Below are 18742 nucleotides of genomic sequence, written 5' to 3'. Positions count from 1 at the left end.
CTGTAGTTACATGCAAGTTACAGTGTAATTACATATAAATTACAGTGTAATTACACTATGATTGTACTATAATTACATCTGTCAAATTTTTAGGGAAAAATTTGTCGACAAATGTATAGGTAGTCCCGTTTTTGTAAAAAGACCATTTTGGCAAACTACAGTTTCCACCCAGGAGCAGACTACAGTTTGCACACAAGGCCATAGAAAGTTTCGGGGAGCACACAAAAACTGCAGAAGCGGCTGAAGCCCGGGGCGCAAGTAGGAACAGAAAACATGCGAAAAGCCAGCATCCATCAGCAGCCCCAAGAAGAAGAAACTCCAGGTCTAGTTCATGTTCATGTCAGCCTGTCCATCCAAATCTGGAGCTGAAGATTTCACCTGCTACCATTTTTAGCAGCCGTTCCTCTCGGCCATAGCTAGAGGATCCAGTCCAGCAAAAACGAAATTGCCCTGATTTTTTTTTACTGCAAATCAGAGCAAAATTGCACAAATATATGTAACTTGTAGAAGGGATCGAAAATAAAATTATCTTCTGCACGCATAATTCTCTTCTTCAGTAAACATTCAGATAGAGTGTACAAGACACATCGCACATGTATATTTCAGACTTGTAATCGATGTGTATATCAGTACATGTAGTGCCCAAGTCCTTACTTAAATTTATTTTCAGACAATATCAGTACACCAAGCAACTAGCATATACACCGAACAAGTCATATGCTTATTCATGACTACATATATTAATACTTGCAGCCAGATAATTAAGCCTGTCTGAAGCAGGCAGCCATAGCTTATAAGCTAGCGGCATGGAGGCTCGAAGCAGCCGACAGGTTGCTCAAAATGCGGCACCTTCTCCTCACCGACGGACGCCGCAAGCAAAGCTGCAAAAATCAACATATACATATATAGGTTAGATATAAAATTAAGGCAAAATAGCCATTTTCGTCCCTAAACTATCGCCCGAGGCTCAGTTTGGTCCCTGAACTATCAAATTGTCCAATTTCGTCCTTCAACAATTGATTTCGAACTCAATCTCGTCCGTTCCCCTTGATAGCACGCCACGTGGCCAGCTAGACATGCGAAATGTCCGTCCTGCCCCTCGCTCAATTCTTTACATGTTGGATGGCTGACGGCGTCGTCCTCGTCTTCTCTATTGGTGCGGCTTCTGTTTGTCGTCGTCGCCGCCAGGGAGGAAGACCCACTGGCCGCCGGTCCCCAGTTCTCTTTGCCTCATCTGCTTCATCCATTCCATCTCGTCCATCTCCCCCATCTACTCGCTCCTCGTTTCCTCCCCGATCTGGTCGCTCCATTGTGGAGGCGGCATCTGTTGTGCCTGTATCCCCATGGAGCATGGGTCCAGGGAGGAGAGAGTGAGAAGGTCGACGCCAAGAATGGGAGTAGCGCCGAATCCTGGAGCATCGAGTTCTGGCGCTCATGGAGCTGCGCGCGCGGTGGAGGTGAGTACAGAGCTGTTGGCGCTGGGGCTAGGGTTGATTTGAATTGGGGATTGATTTGTTTTTTGATAAAAATTCGTTGATTTGGTGCAGCTTGAAACATTGCTTGAAGAACATTCAGAGGGGATGCTGGTGAGGACAGGGCTTACATGTCGGCATGGATTCTTCCCAATTTTGTATTGTTGTTGGTCTGGTCCAGACACTGGAAGAAGGTTCCTGGCATGCTCCCAAGTTGAGCAGCCCTGTGATTTCAAGTATTGGATCGATGAACAATTTGAAGGTAGAGCAAAAAGGGTGATTCAGGACCTAGTTTCCATGAGGCACAGCATGTCGGAGCTGTACGAACATTCATCTAGACAATGGGATGATATGTATGCTGATCGACAGAGAGTAAAACAACAAATTCATGAACTGAAATGTACTATTAGAGAACAAAGAGAGCGCATTGTAATCTTAATTTGTTTTAGCATTGTAATTGCTTGTGGTATATGCTCATTGTGTAACCACTATTTGAGGCAATGTGGAATGAATTGAAAAACAAATTTAACATGTCTTATGCTCATGGTTTTGACATAACAAATGCAAGCGTTCATGACATCATGACTAACTGATACAAAAGCATTACTGCTTTGGGACTATATTTGGCAAGCTACATCATCTTGTTCTTGGAATTCAGCAGCCCTTTTTTCTGTGATGAGCTGCTTTGGCCAGATACTGATCCACGACCAAGTGAAGTTGAATGGATTTTTGCAGAGGCATGCCCACCTTTTACATTGATTGTTGCCTTTGCAAATGAGCTAGCAGTCCCAGCATTGGTTTCAATGACAACAGAAGCACTCCCTCCAGCAGATGCCTTCGCCGATGCTTGAGCACTTGACTTCACAGATGCTTGAGCACTCTCTCCAAAAGATACCAGTCTTCTCTTATGGCCAGACTGTAAACAACAAAGCCAATTTAGGCAAATATACAAATTACTTAGGCTATAGCATGGGCATGTCGTAATTATTACTAACCTGTATAAATGATGAACCCTCAGGCATCTTACTCTTACTCGATGATGTCGCTATGGATTTTCCTTAAGTTTGCTTCGACTGTGCAGGTTCAATTTGCAATGGGCTTGAGTGACTTGCATTGGTGGCGGGAGGATTATATGACTCAGCGTGTTCTTGCTGCTGTACAGTACATACCAAGTTAGTAAAATGAGTAAGGAATGAATATAGTGCAGCAAGGGGAAAAATTAAATTCAGTAAACACCATTTTCACACAGCATGTCCTCGAGTTGTGACCATAATTTCCACAGCGACGACATCTAATTTTAGTACCAACTTTTGATGACTTGGTTCCAGATTTCACTGGCTCTGAAGGGTCTTTTCTCCTATTTTTCTTTGGTCGGCCTGGCATCTTTTTTACTCTAGGAGGCAATGGTTTGGGATTCGGAGACACAGGCCAAGCTGACTCATGTTCCACTGGCTGCAGTACATGTTGGTATGTCTTCTTATATCTCTCAAGTGAGAAGCACTCATGTATGCAATTGTTAGGCTCTTGTGCCATTTTGAATAGGGCAGCACAAGCATGTTGGCATGGAATCCCAGAGACTTGCCAGTACCTACAGGAGCATGTCTTGCTTGTCAGGTCTACTGTGAACCTCCATTTTTTGTCTCTCACTTCAAATCCAGCATCACCATTCCACAAGACATGACAAAACTGTGTCCTATGCCTAATCTTGTTGAATTTCCTGATAATGTTAGGACACACTGTCATAGTCCACCTCTCACTATTACTCCTATTTTCTTGGATTCTTCTAGTCACCTGGATCCTAATGTCCTCCAGCATAGTAATAATAGGCTTGAACCTTGATTCTATAATCCAACTATTGAATGATTCACTCATGTTGTTGTCAACTGATTCACAATTTGATCCAAGTCTGAACCAAGCTCGAGACCAATGAATAGGATTTGTTTTCTCCAAATCCTGCCATCCACGAGGAGTTTTTGCAGCAAGCTTTCTCTTGTAATGGTTAAACAACTGCTCATTAGGTGCTTTTGCAATCTTCCAAAACCTCTTTTGGTACTCCTGCAGCCTATGTTTCTTTCTCCAGTTGGCATATATGTGGCGTGCACACATCCTATGCTCAGCAAACGGAAACAATGTAGATACTATGCTTAGCAGCCCCTGCATAAAATGGACACAAATGATTTAACCATTTTATTTTAATGATTAAAAAAGCCTCTACATAAAATGGACAAAAATAGATAGAAATTTACCTTCTGTTGGTCTGTTATAAACACCCAGCCTGCTGCTCCAACAGGTATGTTGATGTCTTTCTGAAGATGCCCAAGAAACCAATTCCACGAGTCTTTATTCTCATATTCCACAACAGCCCATGCAATTGGATAAAGCTGATTATTTGCATCCCTGCCAATAGCTGATAACAACTCACCTTTCAATGGCCCCTTAAGGAAACATCCATCAAGCCCAATTATCCTCCTACATCCTTCTAAAAATCCTCTTCTACATGCATCAAAACATACATAAAACCTCTGAAACACATGGTCCTCTTCCTCTGGGTCAAGGGCAACATGCACACTAGTTCCAGGATTACTACGCTGCAACTCCAGAGCATAGTCAAACAGCTTGGAATACTCACCAGTCTGAGTATCCATTATTTTCTTCATTACATGTGCCTTTGCTCTCTTAATCATTGTGATTGACACATCCACTCCCATGTCCTCTTGTACTGTCTCCTTCATTTCTCTAGCCTTCCAAGATGGATTAGCCTTGATAGTACTCTCATACCTATCACATATCCTTCTTGTAGATAACCTTTTATTTTTAAGCTCAGGACAACAAGCATGGTTGGGATTATAAGTTACAATCTGAAACCAATCACTCCTTGAGTTATGGGAAGCATATAGAAGCCAAGGACAACCTTTCCACCTACAAACAGCCCTAATCCTTTTCTGCTCATTCTTCACATATCTGATATTTATCTTCTTCTTCAGAGCATACCTCTCTATAGCATCCTTCAATTGGTCCTTTCCTCTAAAGCACATGTCAACTGCAAACTGTGGAGTATCAGCGAAACTGTCAAATATTGGGAACCTGCACTTCCTTCTTGTAAAGACACCATCACTGTCCTCATCGTACGATGCATCACCATCTGAATCAAAGTATTCAGCACCATCTCCACCTTCTAAGACCTGATTATTACCCAATGGAATATCTCCACCTTGTATGCCATCAACCTCAATTGGATTGTCCATTGGAATATCTCCTCTCTTCTTTACTTCTGACATAAACTCTTTGTATTTGGTTCTTATCTCTCTAACTTCATCATCTTCATCACTTGTGAAACCTGTAGCATCACAGCCATCACTCTCTGCTTCTAAATCTTCTGCTGCTTCTTCATTCGGACTATCCTGACCATGGGTTGGACCTTCCAAACACAGCATGTTATCGCCCTGAACAAATTTGTCCCTATTTTGGACAGTTTGTTCCTTGACAAAAGGTTCTGCATGATCCAAATCCATGATATTATCATCTTGAAATAGGGCAAATACATCCTCATCTGCATACTGTGTTCCAGATTCTTCATTCCCACCCATATCAATTGATTCGGTGTATATATCTACTGTTGTAGCAGTTCCCAGCTCATGAATCATGTCCAAACATGACTTGTCATCTACAAGTAACCTCATACCACTATTCAATTCTGCACCAAATGGCAACCAGTACATCCTAACAGATTGAGGAAAAGTTGTGTGATCCAATAGGTGGCCTTCAAGTTCAGGGATAGAGATCTTGTCCTTCTCTATGTGGGACACTCCACAATCCCCATTGCAATACGACATCTTTGACTCATCAAGAACAAATTCCCCATTAAAATGAAATTGAACTTCCAGTACCTCAAATTCAGACATTGCTTCGTGGCCCTATAGATCAACTATATGGTCAAATTTAAACATTCTACAAGGAAATCAAACTCAAGTGCAAAACTAGTGAAGTGCCACTCATCTTACCTTTGCAGCACGTCCTCTCCTCTTCCTGTGTCTTGGTTGCCTATGAGCAGTCCGTCTGCCCAAGGACAAGGGGCACGCCTCCACCAGGAGAAGGGGTGCGCCTCCACCCCTTCGAACACGCCATCGTCTTGTACTGATCTCCGCCCCAGCCCCCAAGCCAAAACCCTAACCTACCTATGTAGCTGCCATGACGAACAGAGAAGACGAGGATGAGAGGGAGGCAACGGGGAGCCTGAAACGCCGTCAGCCATCCAACATGTAAAGAATTGAGCGAGGGGCAGGACGGACATTTCACATGTCTAGCTGGCCACGTGGCGTGCTATCAAGGGGAACGGACGAGATTGAGTTCGAAATCAATTGTTGAAGGACGAAATTGGACAATTTGATAGTTCAGGGACCAAACTGAGCCTCGGGTGATAGTTTAGGGACGAAAATGGCTATTTTGCCTAAAATTAATTCAAACATAACGAAGTAATTAAATCGAGATATATGTATGCATGTATGATCTCCTTGTATATTTACTTATGTTTCTTTTTTATTTCTCTCTTCTATATCTATTTCGTTAAAAAAAAGTAAAATATATATGCTCTGAGAGGCACTTTTTTCGTCCTAAAATAAGTGCTTGTCTAACTGAATATGTATGAAAGATGAAGAGGAAGGAAATTGTTACATCGGCCTTGGCAGGTGTTAACCGAGCTGCTCATCATCACCAGGCAGATGAGCAGCAGCGCCATCATCTCTGAAAACACGAGCAAACCGCGAGCTCTCATCAGTTTCAGGCCTCCTCCTACTCCAACTGATGATGAAGCCATCTCTTCTGGTTGGTTCCTGCAGTCTAGCCAATTAAGCTGTGTGCAGCCTGTGCTCCTCTGGTATTTACATATATATAGATAGAATTCCAGGATATGCTTATGCAGTCAAATCCCTTGTAGTGTTCATAGTTTTTGTTTAACTACATGAAGGTGGGCATAAATGTCAACGTGGATTTTTCTATAATAAGCTAAAATGACAGCACTCTCTGTATTTGGGATGCATACAGCTAATAAGAATCAGACTGGATATGGTCGATTCTGGCTGTCTCTACTACGGTCAACAACACAAGCTGGATTAGTTTGACTTCTCTACGGGTGTGTTTGACACGAAAGGTTTGAAACCATTCCCCACTAAGCTATTAACGCAGTTAGCTAAAAAAATGGATTATTGTGGTTTTTTAAAATAACTTTTCTATGGAAAATTTTTGTCAAAAGAAATGCACCATTTAGTAATTCGGCAAGCATACGCACAGCCCGGTCCTATGATTTTGAGGGCCTCAGAGCGAACTCATCGCGATAGGTCCTCTAGACTATATATAAAATTTTATGATATATATAGACGCTAATTTTACTTGCAAAACGAATACAAATCTATTGATATATTTAATTTAACATAGTATCTGATAATTATCAAGAAATAAAGTCGACCAAAATAACAATATATTTGTACCCTTGGAACCAATATGATTACCTTAACGAAGAACTCCATCACATCCATTGCTTCTCATGAAAATATACTTCTTCGAGCATTTCTTGATGCAAAATCATCAAGTACAGTATTAAAATCAATAGTGTCCAAGATATCCTTCTCGATAGAGCACATAGCGAGCGGATGAGAAATTGAGAGCAGAGCGGACGTCGAATTGAGGACGGTGGCGCCCGATGGCTAGATTGATCTGATTTGATCTCCTGTCTCTGACTCTCTGTCTCCGTCGTGGCATTTCCACTTCCACCACAAAGCTGTGTCCAGAGCCGGCCCTCCTGCTGCGACTATGCGTATGTGCTAGCTATCTGCTATCAGGTGTAGGCCCCCTGCATGCTGGGCCCCTGTCGGTCACCTCTGTTGCACAGCCTCAGGGCTGGCACTGCATGCGCGCACGAAAAATAAAGGAGTAGAAGATGCAAATGGCTAGATTCGAACTCATCGTAAGAGTACAGCCAGTCTCGTGTTTGACTTTTGTAATATAAGTATTGCCAATATACATCGATGCTAGTCTCATTTTGATGGGTTACAATAGAACCTTTTTAATTTTCTTGGATTTGCAATCTCTAACTTATATAAATGCGGTTTAATTACTTCTTGCAGGTCTTCATCTTATATTAGTTAATGCACCTAGGTGTCTGATCTTTCGATAGGTCTGATTTGGCGTTTTGAGGCTTCTGAATAGCGATTGTCACCTCACTACAGCTACATCCACGTGTCTAGTTCTTATCAACCACACTCACGTAGCAATAGAAGGTTTTATCCCTATAAGCAATCGAAGAAACTCACAAGAGCAAGGAATAACACAATATGAATTACAGATAAATGATTAGTACTCGAAGTTAGCTAGAGCCCCATAAACCAGAGTTGGCAAATGCAAAACTACGGCATATAGCGGCAAACTAAACTAAGCAACTGAATATATATGAGTTGGGACGCCCTAGGCCATATAGCCGATGATTTCATGCAGCTGAATCGGCTGCCCCACTTTTTTTTCCCGCTCGTTTTTCATCTTAAGTATACCAACCTTTTAACGAATTTTGAACGATTTTTTCTCTTAAATAATTTATAATTGTCCAATCTATGGTCCGATTGTATTATTGTATTCGTTGTAATAAAATATTTATAATAAGGTTCCATATAATTATATTTATTTTTTTAGTTTCTATTGTTGCAGTAAATATTTTTAAAAGTTGCACACTGTTTTATTTGTATGTTTATTTGTATGTTTCAATAAGTATTTCCTGTTATTTCACTAGGTTATTGTAAATGTTGCTCGTGGTGTTCTTTTCAATATTCCAGCAAGTATTTTGTGATATTTCTCAACTAACACTTAATGTTTATTGCGTGATATAAAAATGTTTCGACAAAATAAAGTATGTGCAAATATATCATGTGTTTCGTATTATTTTTTTAGTGTTTCCTTCCTTGGGATTTAATGTTTTGTGTAGTTGTTGTTGCTGTAATCAATATTTTTTAGTGTTGCGAGACAAAAACATTTGATAATGTGAATTGAAGCATTTGACCAAGTGACAAATAAATTTTCTATATATGATAAAAACACTCGATTTTTTGGGACACATATTTTTCATTAGCATATAATCGAGTGAGAGCTTGTTATAAATATTTAATTGTAATGAATATCACAGTATAATCATATCATAGATTGGATAAGTAATTTACGAGAAAACATCATTGTTGACGGTCGTTAGCGATCAGTTTCGACTGTCAATATTATCAAAATAGAGGAGAACTAGTTATGCTTGTAATGAATATCCCTGTTAGAATAATAATATTCCACTAGTATTTGGTTTGATAACCTTTTGTAGAGAATAACCATAAAGTGGAGGAGAATCAATATTAAGTCAGATGATAAATCAATCGAACGATGTCGAGAATTGGACTTATGCATGAATGGGCCAAGAACTCATAATTAACACGATGAATTGGGCCAAAATTCATAAGTCTGCGGAGAGGAGCAGTAGAGGAGACCTCCAGCCAAATTGTGGGCTGGATGGGCTGGCCTCTGGTTCGGCAGAACCAGTTGGTTCGGCCGAACCCACATGGCCACTGTTGGATCCAGGTTTTGGCTGGACGGCTGAGATGAAGCCTCCATGACGGTTGGAGGGTAATTCCGACCATTCCAACCGTCATAGTTCACCTATAAAAGGGCTTCATCTCCGCACTTCCTCCACACACCTCAACCAAAGCTCTCTCTCATATTCTCTCAAGTTTAGTTTAGTGTTATCAAGCTAGTGGAATAGGAATAGAGTAGAAATCGGAGTTCGGAAGCCTTTGGAAGAGTTCGAGTATGGCTCTAGTAGCTCTTCTCTTCTCTTTTGTAAGCTTTGTACTATTATTAAAATACTCTTTTTTATACATTTATAGTATTGGAATACTTTTCGAGTATATGAATGCCAACTTTATATTATGTTTATGTTATACTGATTATATGGCTAGCTTATCTGGGAGATGCTTAATTTGGTGTCGGTATAATGTTTGCTTATGCAAATACTCTATGTCATGACTACGGGATATCATTATTTGGGGTTATATGCTACGGATGAGAGGTGAGCGCTGATGATGATAGCTCAGTACAGATATTCCTCTGCGTGTGTATATAGTCCTAAGTTGATTTCCTAGGGAGGGTACTCCTCTGTATTTAGCCCCGGTTGTATGGTCATGACGGACTGTCGTAAGGAACTTGGCAGTCAAGGGTGGCTTCTCGAAGTACCTTGAGGGCATCGGATAGAGGGTATTAGCTAGTATGTCAGATAGCTAGGATGTATGTATACTATGTATACTAGAGGTATAGAAATCGATTCTCTTTCTCCTTTCTTTCCACTTATCTTAGATATTTTAGTACAAGAATGAGTAGCACCCTGCTTGTGTGTCATTCTACCTTTCGATTATCTTAACCCCTGCTAGACTATGATTATTACAATACAAGTAACATATAAATTATTAGTCAGGTTCTCTCTACCATGATCTTCCCACGGGATTAAATAAATACGATATCTTTGGAATACTCTCGGGTGAAATGTTACAACTATATATCTGTGCGCTTGCGGATAAATTCTGTAACCATAATATACCAATAATATTTCTGCGCTATTGCTGGGAATTATATTTCTAGTAATGTCGTTAAGAAATACCAACAAACATTTAAAGCTTAATAATTAGTTAGTATTGCATGTGGTGTGGTCCTCTATAATCTAAAATTGGCATCTTGCAGCACGCAGACAGAGTAAATAGTGCAGTGCAGCAGGAAAGAACACCCCAAAATCGGGTGCCCGGTTGTAACACCCCACAAATAATTAGAGAAAAAGAAAAAGAGCAAAAGCAGCAGGCCGGCCCATGTGCAGCCCACAGCATAGCAGCAAGGAGCAGCAGTAGCTAGGCCTGGCCCAACCGCAGCAGCAGCCGCATCATGGAACCAGATCAGATCGGTGGTAGCAGCAAGGGTTGGCAGTAGTAGGAGGAAACAATTGGTGGCGTTGGACGACGACGGCGGTGGCGCAGAGGCGGCACTGGCGGTGACAGGGCACACGAGCAGTGGTGGCTAGGGCTGCAGGATCGATCCCTCTTTTTTCTTTTTCTGTTTTTATCTGTTGGTTATAGAAAGAGACTAGAAAGGAGATCTAACGTCTACATTGATTGAATCCCGGGACTTCATTCAGACTCCGATTATTATAAACTTATGGTCTACTTCGCACTAATCGATGAGCTCTACACATCCACCGTTCCTGATCACCTATTCGAACAATGGTTTTAAAGTTCAACTTTGTACGTTTTTTAATAACCCTAAAATACACTAATTTGAAACTCGGGGTATTCCAATTTTGAGACAAAATTTGAATGTAGAATTGTATTTATTTTTGGACAGAGGTAGTATTATCTTATATGTAATCCAATAGCAAGTTACTATTTTAAGGTGGAGTGAGCACTATTGGAGGCTTGGAGCATACTCCCTCCGTCCTACGAAGACTTTATTTTTGGGTTTATGTATCTAACATTTAACCGTCCATCTTATTTAAATTTTTTATAAATTTTTTTTAAAAAATAGTCATGCATAAAGTACTATTTATCAATAATAATAATATTATTCACAGAATTTTTTTAAATAAGACGAAGAGTGAAACGTTTTCTTTAAAAACTAAAAACTGAAAAATAAAATCTTTATGGGACGGGACAGATGGAGTATGCAAAAAGAGACTGGTACTCGACGGTACCCAGTCCTTGATTCAGTTTAAGGAAAAGCCATGCTCAGTTAATATTCTGGCAACAAGACAATATCATTACACCATTCCATTTGCACACACCGATCAAAGAAAGCATGACATTCTTCTTTACTACTATCTTCGTCTCAAAATATAATAACTTTGCCTATAAATCTAAACACACAGTTATCTAAATTAGTAGCTATAAATGTTTATATTATATACTATATGAATAACTAGGAAGGTAGCCCGCGCAATGCGCGGTCATGTATAACATGTTATGATTCGGAAACCTATATAACTGGAATATAAACCAGATGATACTTGCCATGCTTCAAAAGTACTATTTCTTTATAACTTTTCTTCATTAGCATCGCTCAGTAATTTTTTTCAAACTATTTGGTAGCTTGAAATTATTTAGTATTTAATTCATGCCTACGAGAAATCATTTATAATGCTTCTTTTGGTCTACGAAGAAGGCTGGCATATTATTTATTTATTTATGAAAATAATAATAAAATAAGTCAACTTACCATATCCATTGTAGAGTACTATATATTATCTTATAATAAAAAACATTTATACTATCTCAAAAATACTAAATGATAAGAGTATTTCCTAAATTTAAAATAAAAATCACTTTTCTATTGTCACCTCTTCTTATGATGATTATATTGTTTTAGTGGATACTTATTATCATTATTATTGTTTTTGAAAGCTAAGAGCCTATAATAGATCAAACTACATCATACCATTACAATAAGATTAATACATTATTAGTTAACTACAAAAATCATCTATATTATTTAGATGAGTATCCATCTCTCGCTTATTTCCAAATCTATGTCTAAATATTCTAAAAATACCTTTTCTATCAATTAATAGGATAACAACGTTAAATCAGATAAGCATATTCATGTATTGGGTGAAGCCGACCGCGGGCACCAAGGCTTTCTTCCCTGCTACCTTAAAATATGGGTTTCTCATAGCCATGCCCTTCTAGACTAGTGTGGAGCATAATTTTAATGCCTAATTAATTATAGGTGCCCTCATAGAGAATTGCCTCCTGAAATAGGAAGTTGAGCTCTATTGCTAAAGGCATCCTCTTATTGGGACTACCTCAGCCCGCCATATGTATGCCTATGCTTTACTTATGATTGCGTAGAATGCTCTACTATCATGCATGGTGCCCTTCAGAAAAGTACAAAGAGAAGACGAAGGTGACGAAAATAATTTGTTTTTATGTTATGAGTTGTTTTATGGTATAGAGTAGACATAGCTTGTTTATTGTGTTCATTAATATTACTCAAATTTTAATTCTATAGATACAATATCCTTTTTAAAAAATGACCGAGGTTGATCAATGGATATTACTGATAAATATATTTAAAGAGAGATACCACACAAATAATCTCCAAGATTAACCCCTGGTTTACCTTTAACACTTGTTGTTCCAGACAAATTTACAAATTTCAAAATTTTGTTTATTTTCCGAAACTTATTTACTATAGCTTATTCATTATTGGAGTGCACTTACAGCCACGTCAGAATTTCTCCACTATTAGAAAATATATCATGAGTACTTTAATGTCAATGTTACTGGATTGTTCATTTGTTGCCAATACTGTCTTGGCAAAGAAAACAAATTTACATATATGACCATAATTATCGTGATGTATTAAGGGGTTGTATTACAGTGGCTAGAAATATTTTTGATATTATTTTTCATATCTACATAGAATGTATGCTTCTAGTTTTTTGACCATGTATGCTTTTGAGTTCATATCTACACCAATCAAATAGTTTTGAAAAATAAACAAAATTAAATTATATATACTTAAAAAGATGATTAATTCTACTGTTTTTATTTACATGCGTACGTTCAAAATTAGTGTTGTATATTTGTTAGGTGATATTTTGCACCATAAATTATGATGTAAAATTATTTAAAAGTTATTGTGTCTATAATTATTACATGTCGACACCATGTGTTATGATGTATTTAGCCCTACAAATAACCATTATAATCCGTTCACAGTTCATTTAGTGATAAAAATTTTGTGATATATAATTTCAAGTAAGGACATTTAAAGGCTATTAATTTGATATTTTATCTTTGATGTTGTTTAACTCAGTATAATTTATCTTTGATATAGTTCAACTGTGTTTGATTATGGACTAATATTACCTTTAAATCATAGAAAATCCTAGTTTTAAAGACCACTTACTTTTCTAAATAATACTATGTGCGTATGTATCGTTTTCCCCTTGGAATGTATTTTTTTTAGCTTTTTTCTGTTGAATTCTACATACCTACATGGGCTATTAGGATAGGGATATTTAATGGCCTAAAATAATATGTTTACCAATTTAATGTATGTGAAGTACTCGGAATGATTTTGAATGTATGACACTATTGAATTTTGATATCACATTTGACCATTTGTATTAAAAAATATATAAATGATATTTGTTTTATCATGACTTGTTTTATCATCAAAAATCTATAATCCCAATTTATATTTTTACATATTTATACAATTTTTTAATAAGATGGATGGTCAAACGTTATAGGAAAATAAAGAGGAAGTAATATATTTTAGCTTCCTCTAACATGGAATATCCCAATTCAAAGTTGAATTTTCTTTTCCAATCATACTAAGGAAAATATGTAGTGACTTGGACAAATCTCATGCGTTCATTTTCGGATGCATCGGCAGTTTTTAAGGTTTCAATTACGTATGTAGTTTGTTGTCGACGGGTGATACCCGTAGACCGGATATAGAGGGTATTGGGGTACGTTGGTATAAGGATCTACGTAGTACGACATCGAGCAATCAAAAGACAAGAATTATACTGGTTCAGGCCCCTTGATAGGTAATAGCCCTAATCCAGTTGATTTGGGATTATATGGTGGAAAACACAGGTTACAAACGGAACGATGGAACTTGTCGGATCTGGTGAGATCGTAGTCGAGTGGATTCAACTAGCTCTCGATGACTTGGCTCCTCGCAGACTTCGGCTTCGTAGCTGTGTGGGTTGTGTTGGCTCTGAGATTCGATCCTCTATGCCCTCCCCAGGTGGTCCCTTTTATATCACAGATCTGGAGGTCTCCAAGTAGGACTCGGAGATATCAGACCCAATACGATACGTCGACGACCCAGTTCTGTCCGAGAAGGACTCTTCCTATCTGTAGATTTCGTGAAAGGTTTCCTTAGAATATGTAGGAAATATCCGCGTGCGCGTGGGTATGCCATGTCGATATGTAACGTATATCGAAGGGTAGAGGGTATGCCTGACCCGTAACCCTGACAATAGCCCCCGACTTCTGCTTAAAATGAACTCGTGCAACCATTTACGACTTCGGGTGTCGAGAACGTTGTCATTCCTGGTGCGAGGACCGCGGAGATAGAACGTAGTCGAGCATGCCGTTTGAAGCCCAACGGTCATGAGTGAATTTTGAACTGAAGTCCAGAAAACTGCCGCGCGTAATGGGCCTAGAGATTTCCGGCGGGGATCTCTCTCCATTCCTTGGAATTCGCACCATCGGTAGTGCGCTTATTTAAAGGAATTTTGGGAGCCCATTTTGAAGTCTGTCAACCTTGTTGAACACACACCGCCTGCCAGCGCTCCTTGCCTTCTCCGCCGCCGCAAGAAACCCTAGTTCGCCAACTCAGGCTCGTTTTCCGGCGATCCTGGAACAGCAATGGATCTCGGCAAGTCGTCTTCCACCGGCGCGACGTTGAAGAACCTTCAGGAGGACGGCGCCCTTCCCGGCCATGGAGACATGGAGAGAGAAGCAGGAGGTACTGATCCTCAGCCCCTCTTGGGTCGCATGGTTGCGATCGAAGATTACGTTCTCTGCGGTTTTCTTCCTCCACCTTCCGAGTTTCTTCTCCTGGTGTTGAATTTCTATGGTCTTTCTCTTCTCCATTTGAATCCTAATTCCATCGCCTTTCTTAGTATCTTTGTTCATCTCTGTGAGGCCTACATTGGGGTAGAGCCTTTTCTCGATCTCTTCCGTTTCTACTATGAACTGCGTTGGATGGAATCCAATAGGGTGTCTGGTTGCGTCGGGTTCCGACTTCGTGATGGCATGAAGTCGCGTTATATCCCCTTCCAGTGTCCTTCTTCCCACAGTAAGTGGCGGAACAGGTGGTTCTATCTTTAGATCAAGGACTCGAACCCTGTCTTCATTGTTCCCGAGGATCAACCGGGCAAGATTTCGGCCTGGACCGCCAAGCCCCCTTTGACACCTCTCTTCAGTCGTTTATCGACATCATCGATGATCTCCGACAACGGGGCTTGTCGGGATATGAAGTCGCTGCAGACTTCGTCAGTAGGCGGATCCAGCCGCTCCAGGCTCGGGCCCATTAAGCCTATAGCTATTCCGGGCCGGATGATGCGACCGGGTTTCTCCTCAGGGTATCTTTCTCATATTCATCTTGACGTGCTTGCACTCGTGTTCCTCTTGACTTATCAAAAGTTGGTTCCCGTTTAACAGGTCTGAGCAGCGAAGCTGTGGAGCGGCGCGTCGGTCAAGTGATGATCAGCGGTCCAACCACGGCTAGCAACATCCCCGTGCCCCTTTGTGAAAAGGGGGCGGCGGAACGCGATGAAGCCATCAACGTAAGTGTATTTGATAAGCATCCCGTATTCTCCTTTCGAAATCACCTTATGACTTGATTAAGTGTAGACCCTTCCTTTGACTGACATCATCGGGCCGCTCACGGACCATCAGGTGGCGACATCTCTAAAGGAGAAGGTTGTCAAGGAGGCATCTGATGCGGCCACCACTAGTGGTGGCAAAGTCCCGACCAAGGCGAGGAAATTCTCGTCTGTACTCGGACATCGCCGCAAGGCAGCGACCCCCTCAGTAATTTCATCTTGTTGTCAGATCGTGCAGCAAGGAGGGTTTCTTCTTACTCTGTATTGATTGTCTTTCAGGCTTCAGACACGTCCCCTCCACCTCCACGATGACAGCGCATTGTGACGATCGGCGAGAAGTAAGTAAATAGATTCTTGGATTCTCGTGCTTCTTGTTCAAATGGTGTTTGATTCGTGGTTGTCCGTAGGGAGGCGCGGGCGAAGGCTGCACGGGCCAAGTCAGGCAAAGCTTCCAGCGCGTCACCTGCCACGGCCTCGACAGATGTCGTGCCCGTGACCGGGAGCCGGGAGGCGACGCCTAGCCGCCCCGTCAGCGATCCCGTTGTGGGTCGTGGTCTGCCAGCGGCCATCCTCACCTGGGAGGAGCTCCAAGTCGAGATGGGGCGCCTTCTCGAAGCTGGTGCTCGCGGCATCGGCCGCGAGATCTCGGAGGCGAGGTCGGAAGCGGCGACGGCGAACGCGCGTGTTGAGAGATTGGTGCGCGAGCTAGCTGAAGCCCGTGAGGAACTCACGAAGATGAGGGAGTTGGTGGCCGGCAACGAGCGTCAACAGAAGGGGCTCGAGGACCGAATGTCGGAACTTGGGAACAATCTCTCCGAGATCCGTGGCTCGTTGCGGGTCACCTACACTGGCCTCCATCAGCTCGCTGAGGAGTGCGGCGTCAAGTCCACGATCCCGGCGAATCCCGACGAGTTTTCGCTGACTTCCTCTCTTGCGGAACTGGCGACGGCGATGGGGGAAATCCCCTCCAAGCATGCGGCCAGGATCGCGGAGGAGACGTCGAACGGCATCTACACCGGGGGCGTGTCACGTCCTCGCGTGTGTAAGGTTGTCGCGTCCTGAGCTCGATCTGCGCGAGATCTTGGATCAGGGGGCGGCAAGCGACACGCGTAAGGAGGTGATGGAAGAAGTCAGTGATCTGGGGGAGTCTGTTCTCCCCCTTTTTGAAGAGTATGACTTCTTGTATTTGTTATATATGTGTAAATATTGAACTCTGGCCGCCTTCGTGCGTGCGATTACCACCCTTGTCCAACTTTGTATGTTGATCTCGGGAGTTTTTGTCCATTGTAGAGATGTTGATGACGAGGATGTCCAGCAGTGCGGGCAGCCTGAGTCACTGGCGATGATTCCGGTACTCGATTTTGAACCACATGTTTCGTCTGACAATGTGGATCAAACTCTTGATGCGGAGGCCGGGATTGCAACGGCCAACTCAAGTGAGTAGCCTTTTCACCTCTTAGTGACCTCCTGATTAGGTTATTTATGTTGTAAAGGAGGTATCCAGCTTGTCTTAGTGGTCGTCACGTTTAGCAGATCTCGAGGGTGCCCTTGCAAATCAAGATCGTCGTATCCAATACTGGAAGACGAAATTTGAAGTGGCGGAACTTGAGAGAACCATGCTGGCCGTGAAGAAAGAGCAGGCTGTGGAGACGCTCCGAGGTCGCGAGGTGTGGTTTAATTCTTACTTGAAGAGTTGCTGCGCCTCCATGGCTAGAGTATGCAGGGAACTTCGAGTACTCCGTGGTTATCCCGAGGAGTCGGCGGCCGGGTACATCTCTTGGCTAAACGGGGCATGTGCCCAACTTGATGGCATCAGCAAGCATATCGATGAGGCCTTGAAGCAAGAGTGTCGTCGAGCGAGCCGATACGCCGGAGGACACGTGCTGGCTTGCCTACGAGATCACCGCCCGTGCCTGGACCTCGAGTTTCTCCGCGAAGGTTTTGCTCGTTCTCGAAGAACTCCGGCGGAGGTAGACCATCTGGCGAGGTCGATGTCACTGCTGGCCGAGAAGATCTTCCAGTCTATGGACTAGCGTTGGCCTTCTTGGTAGTACTTGTGCCCTGTCACAGATATCTTAGAGAAAGATGTAATGTAGTGGAAGATTTATGTAAAAACTGTAAGAATTATTTTGTGAATAAAGAAATATTCCTTAAACAAATGTATCTTACTCTGGATGGTCGTGTGTAAGAGTGTGTTCTTAGTTAACGACTTTGGTCAGCCGTTTGAGTCGTACACTCTCCCTAGCCCCCAGCCTTGTCGTCGGAGGAATTTTTTCGGAGGATAAGGCTCTTAGACCCTTGACCTGCCTTAGTTGAATAAGCTCTGATCCTAGCCCCCAGCCGTGAGGTTGGAAAGTTGATTTCCGATTTCACGGCTTGGTTAATACGCACGGCGAGAACTCTTACACGACCAGATCTTACATGGTCTTTTATCTCTACAGGATCTGACAAGGCCTTATCGGCTCTGGACGTCCCCAGCTGAAGATCCCTTAGGTTCCTCGGAGGCCTTGTCGAGACGGCGTAATGGGACATAAGGACAGGTTTCAACGCTAGGTGTCATCGGAGTAAGGGATCATCAGGTGAAAACACTTTGATTGTGATATGGGACCTAGAAATAGGCTTTATTGATATTGTAAGGGTACTTACAGGCACAGTGGTATTGACTCATACATAGAATTTACGTAGTTGGTCAATGTTCTAAGAATTTGCTAATTCGCGACTGTCACCGTCTGCGATTTTGAATGCGCCTGGGCGCAAGACTTGTGTGATTGTGTAAGGTCCTTCCCATTTTGGTGAGAGTTTGTTTCACCCTGCTTGGGTTTGAACTCGTCGGAGGACATAGTCGCCGATCGAAAGTATGCGTGCT

The 18742-nt window shown here is 41.8% G+C and overlaps 2 protein-coding genes across 3 annotated transcripts; both read right to left on the bottom strand.

Moving 5' to 3' along the window:
• Positions 1–1984: 1984 nt before the first annotated feature.
• On the bottom strand, positions 1985–3358 carry LOC127771820 (uncharacterized). Of its 2 annotated transcripts, XR_008017213.1 has the most exons (3): positions 2709–3358; positions 2468–2626; positions 1985–2388 (listed from the first exon to the last, which is right to left on the bottom strand). XR_008017213.1 is itself a non-coding variant. In XM_052297759.1 (2 exons), the coding sequence occupies exons 1-2, from the start codon at positions 2492–2494 to the stop codon at positions 2104–2106; spliced, it is 312 nt and encodes a 103-aa protein (XP_052153719.1). In that variant the 5' UTR covers positions 2495–3358; the 3' UTR covers positions 1985–2103. The 2 variants fall into 2 exon arrangements, 1 of the variants encoding a protein (XP_052153719.1); XM_052297759.1 differs by having other exon boundaries at positions 2468–3358.
• Positions 3359–3360: 2 nt separating this feature from the next.
• LOC127770131 (uncharacterized) lies at positions 3361–5377 on the bottom strand. The gene is made up of 3 exons (XM_052295802.1): positions 3719–5377; positions 3450–3626; positions 3361–3378 (listed from the first exon to the last, which is right to left on the bottom strand). Exons 1-3 carry the CDS (start codon positions 5372–5374, stop codon positions 3361–3363), a joined length of 1851 nt encoding a protein of 616 aa, XP_052151762.1. The 5' UTR covers positions 5375–5377.
• Between the last annotated feature and the right edge of the window lie 13365 nt (positions 5378–18742).

Source organism: Oryza glaberrima, chromosome 4 (genome assembly GCF_000147395.1).
Source record: "Oryza glaberrima chromosome 4, OglaRS2, whole genome shotgun sequence".
NCBI classification, from domain to species: domain Eukaryota; kingdom Viridiplantae; phylum Streptophyta; class Magnoliopsida; order Poales; family Poaceae; genus Oryza; species Oryza glaberrima.
The sequence above is the reverse complement of the archived record's forward strand: the minus strand, read 5'-3'. Positions and strand labels throughout refer to the sequence as shown.

Bases quoted from the DNA above. Each gene is read 5' to 3' on its own strand.
- LOC127771820 (XM_052297759.1), bottom strand. From the start codon at position 2,494: ATGCCTGAGGGTTCATCATTTATACAG. The intron at 2,389-2,467 runs GTTAGTAATAAT...TGTTGTTTACAG, and splicing joins AGGGTTCATCATTTATACAG to TCTGGCCATAAGAGAAGACT.
- LOC127770131 (XM_052295802.1), bottom strand. From the start codon at position 5,374: ATGTCTGAATTTGAGGTACTGGAAGTTCAATTTCATTTTAATGGGGAA. The intron at 3,627-3,718 runs GTAAATTTCTAT...CATTTTATGCAG, and splicing joins TTATAACAGACCAACAGAAG to GGGCTGCTAAGCATAGTATC.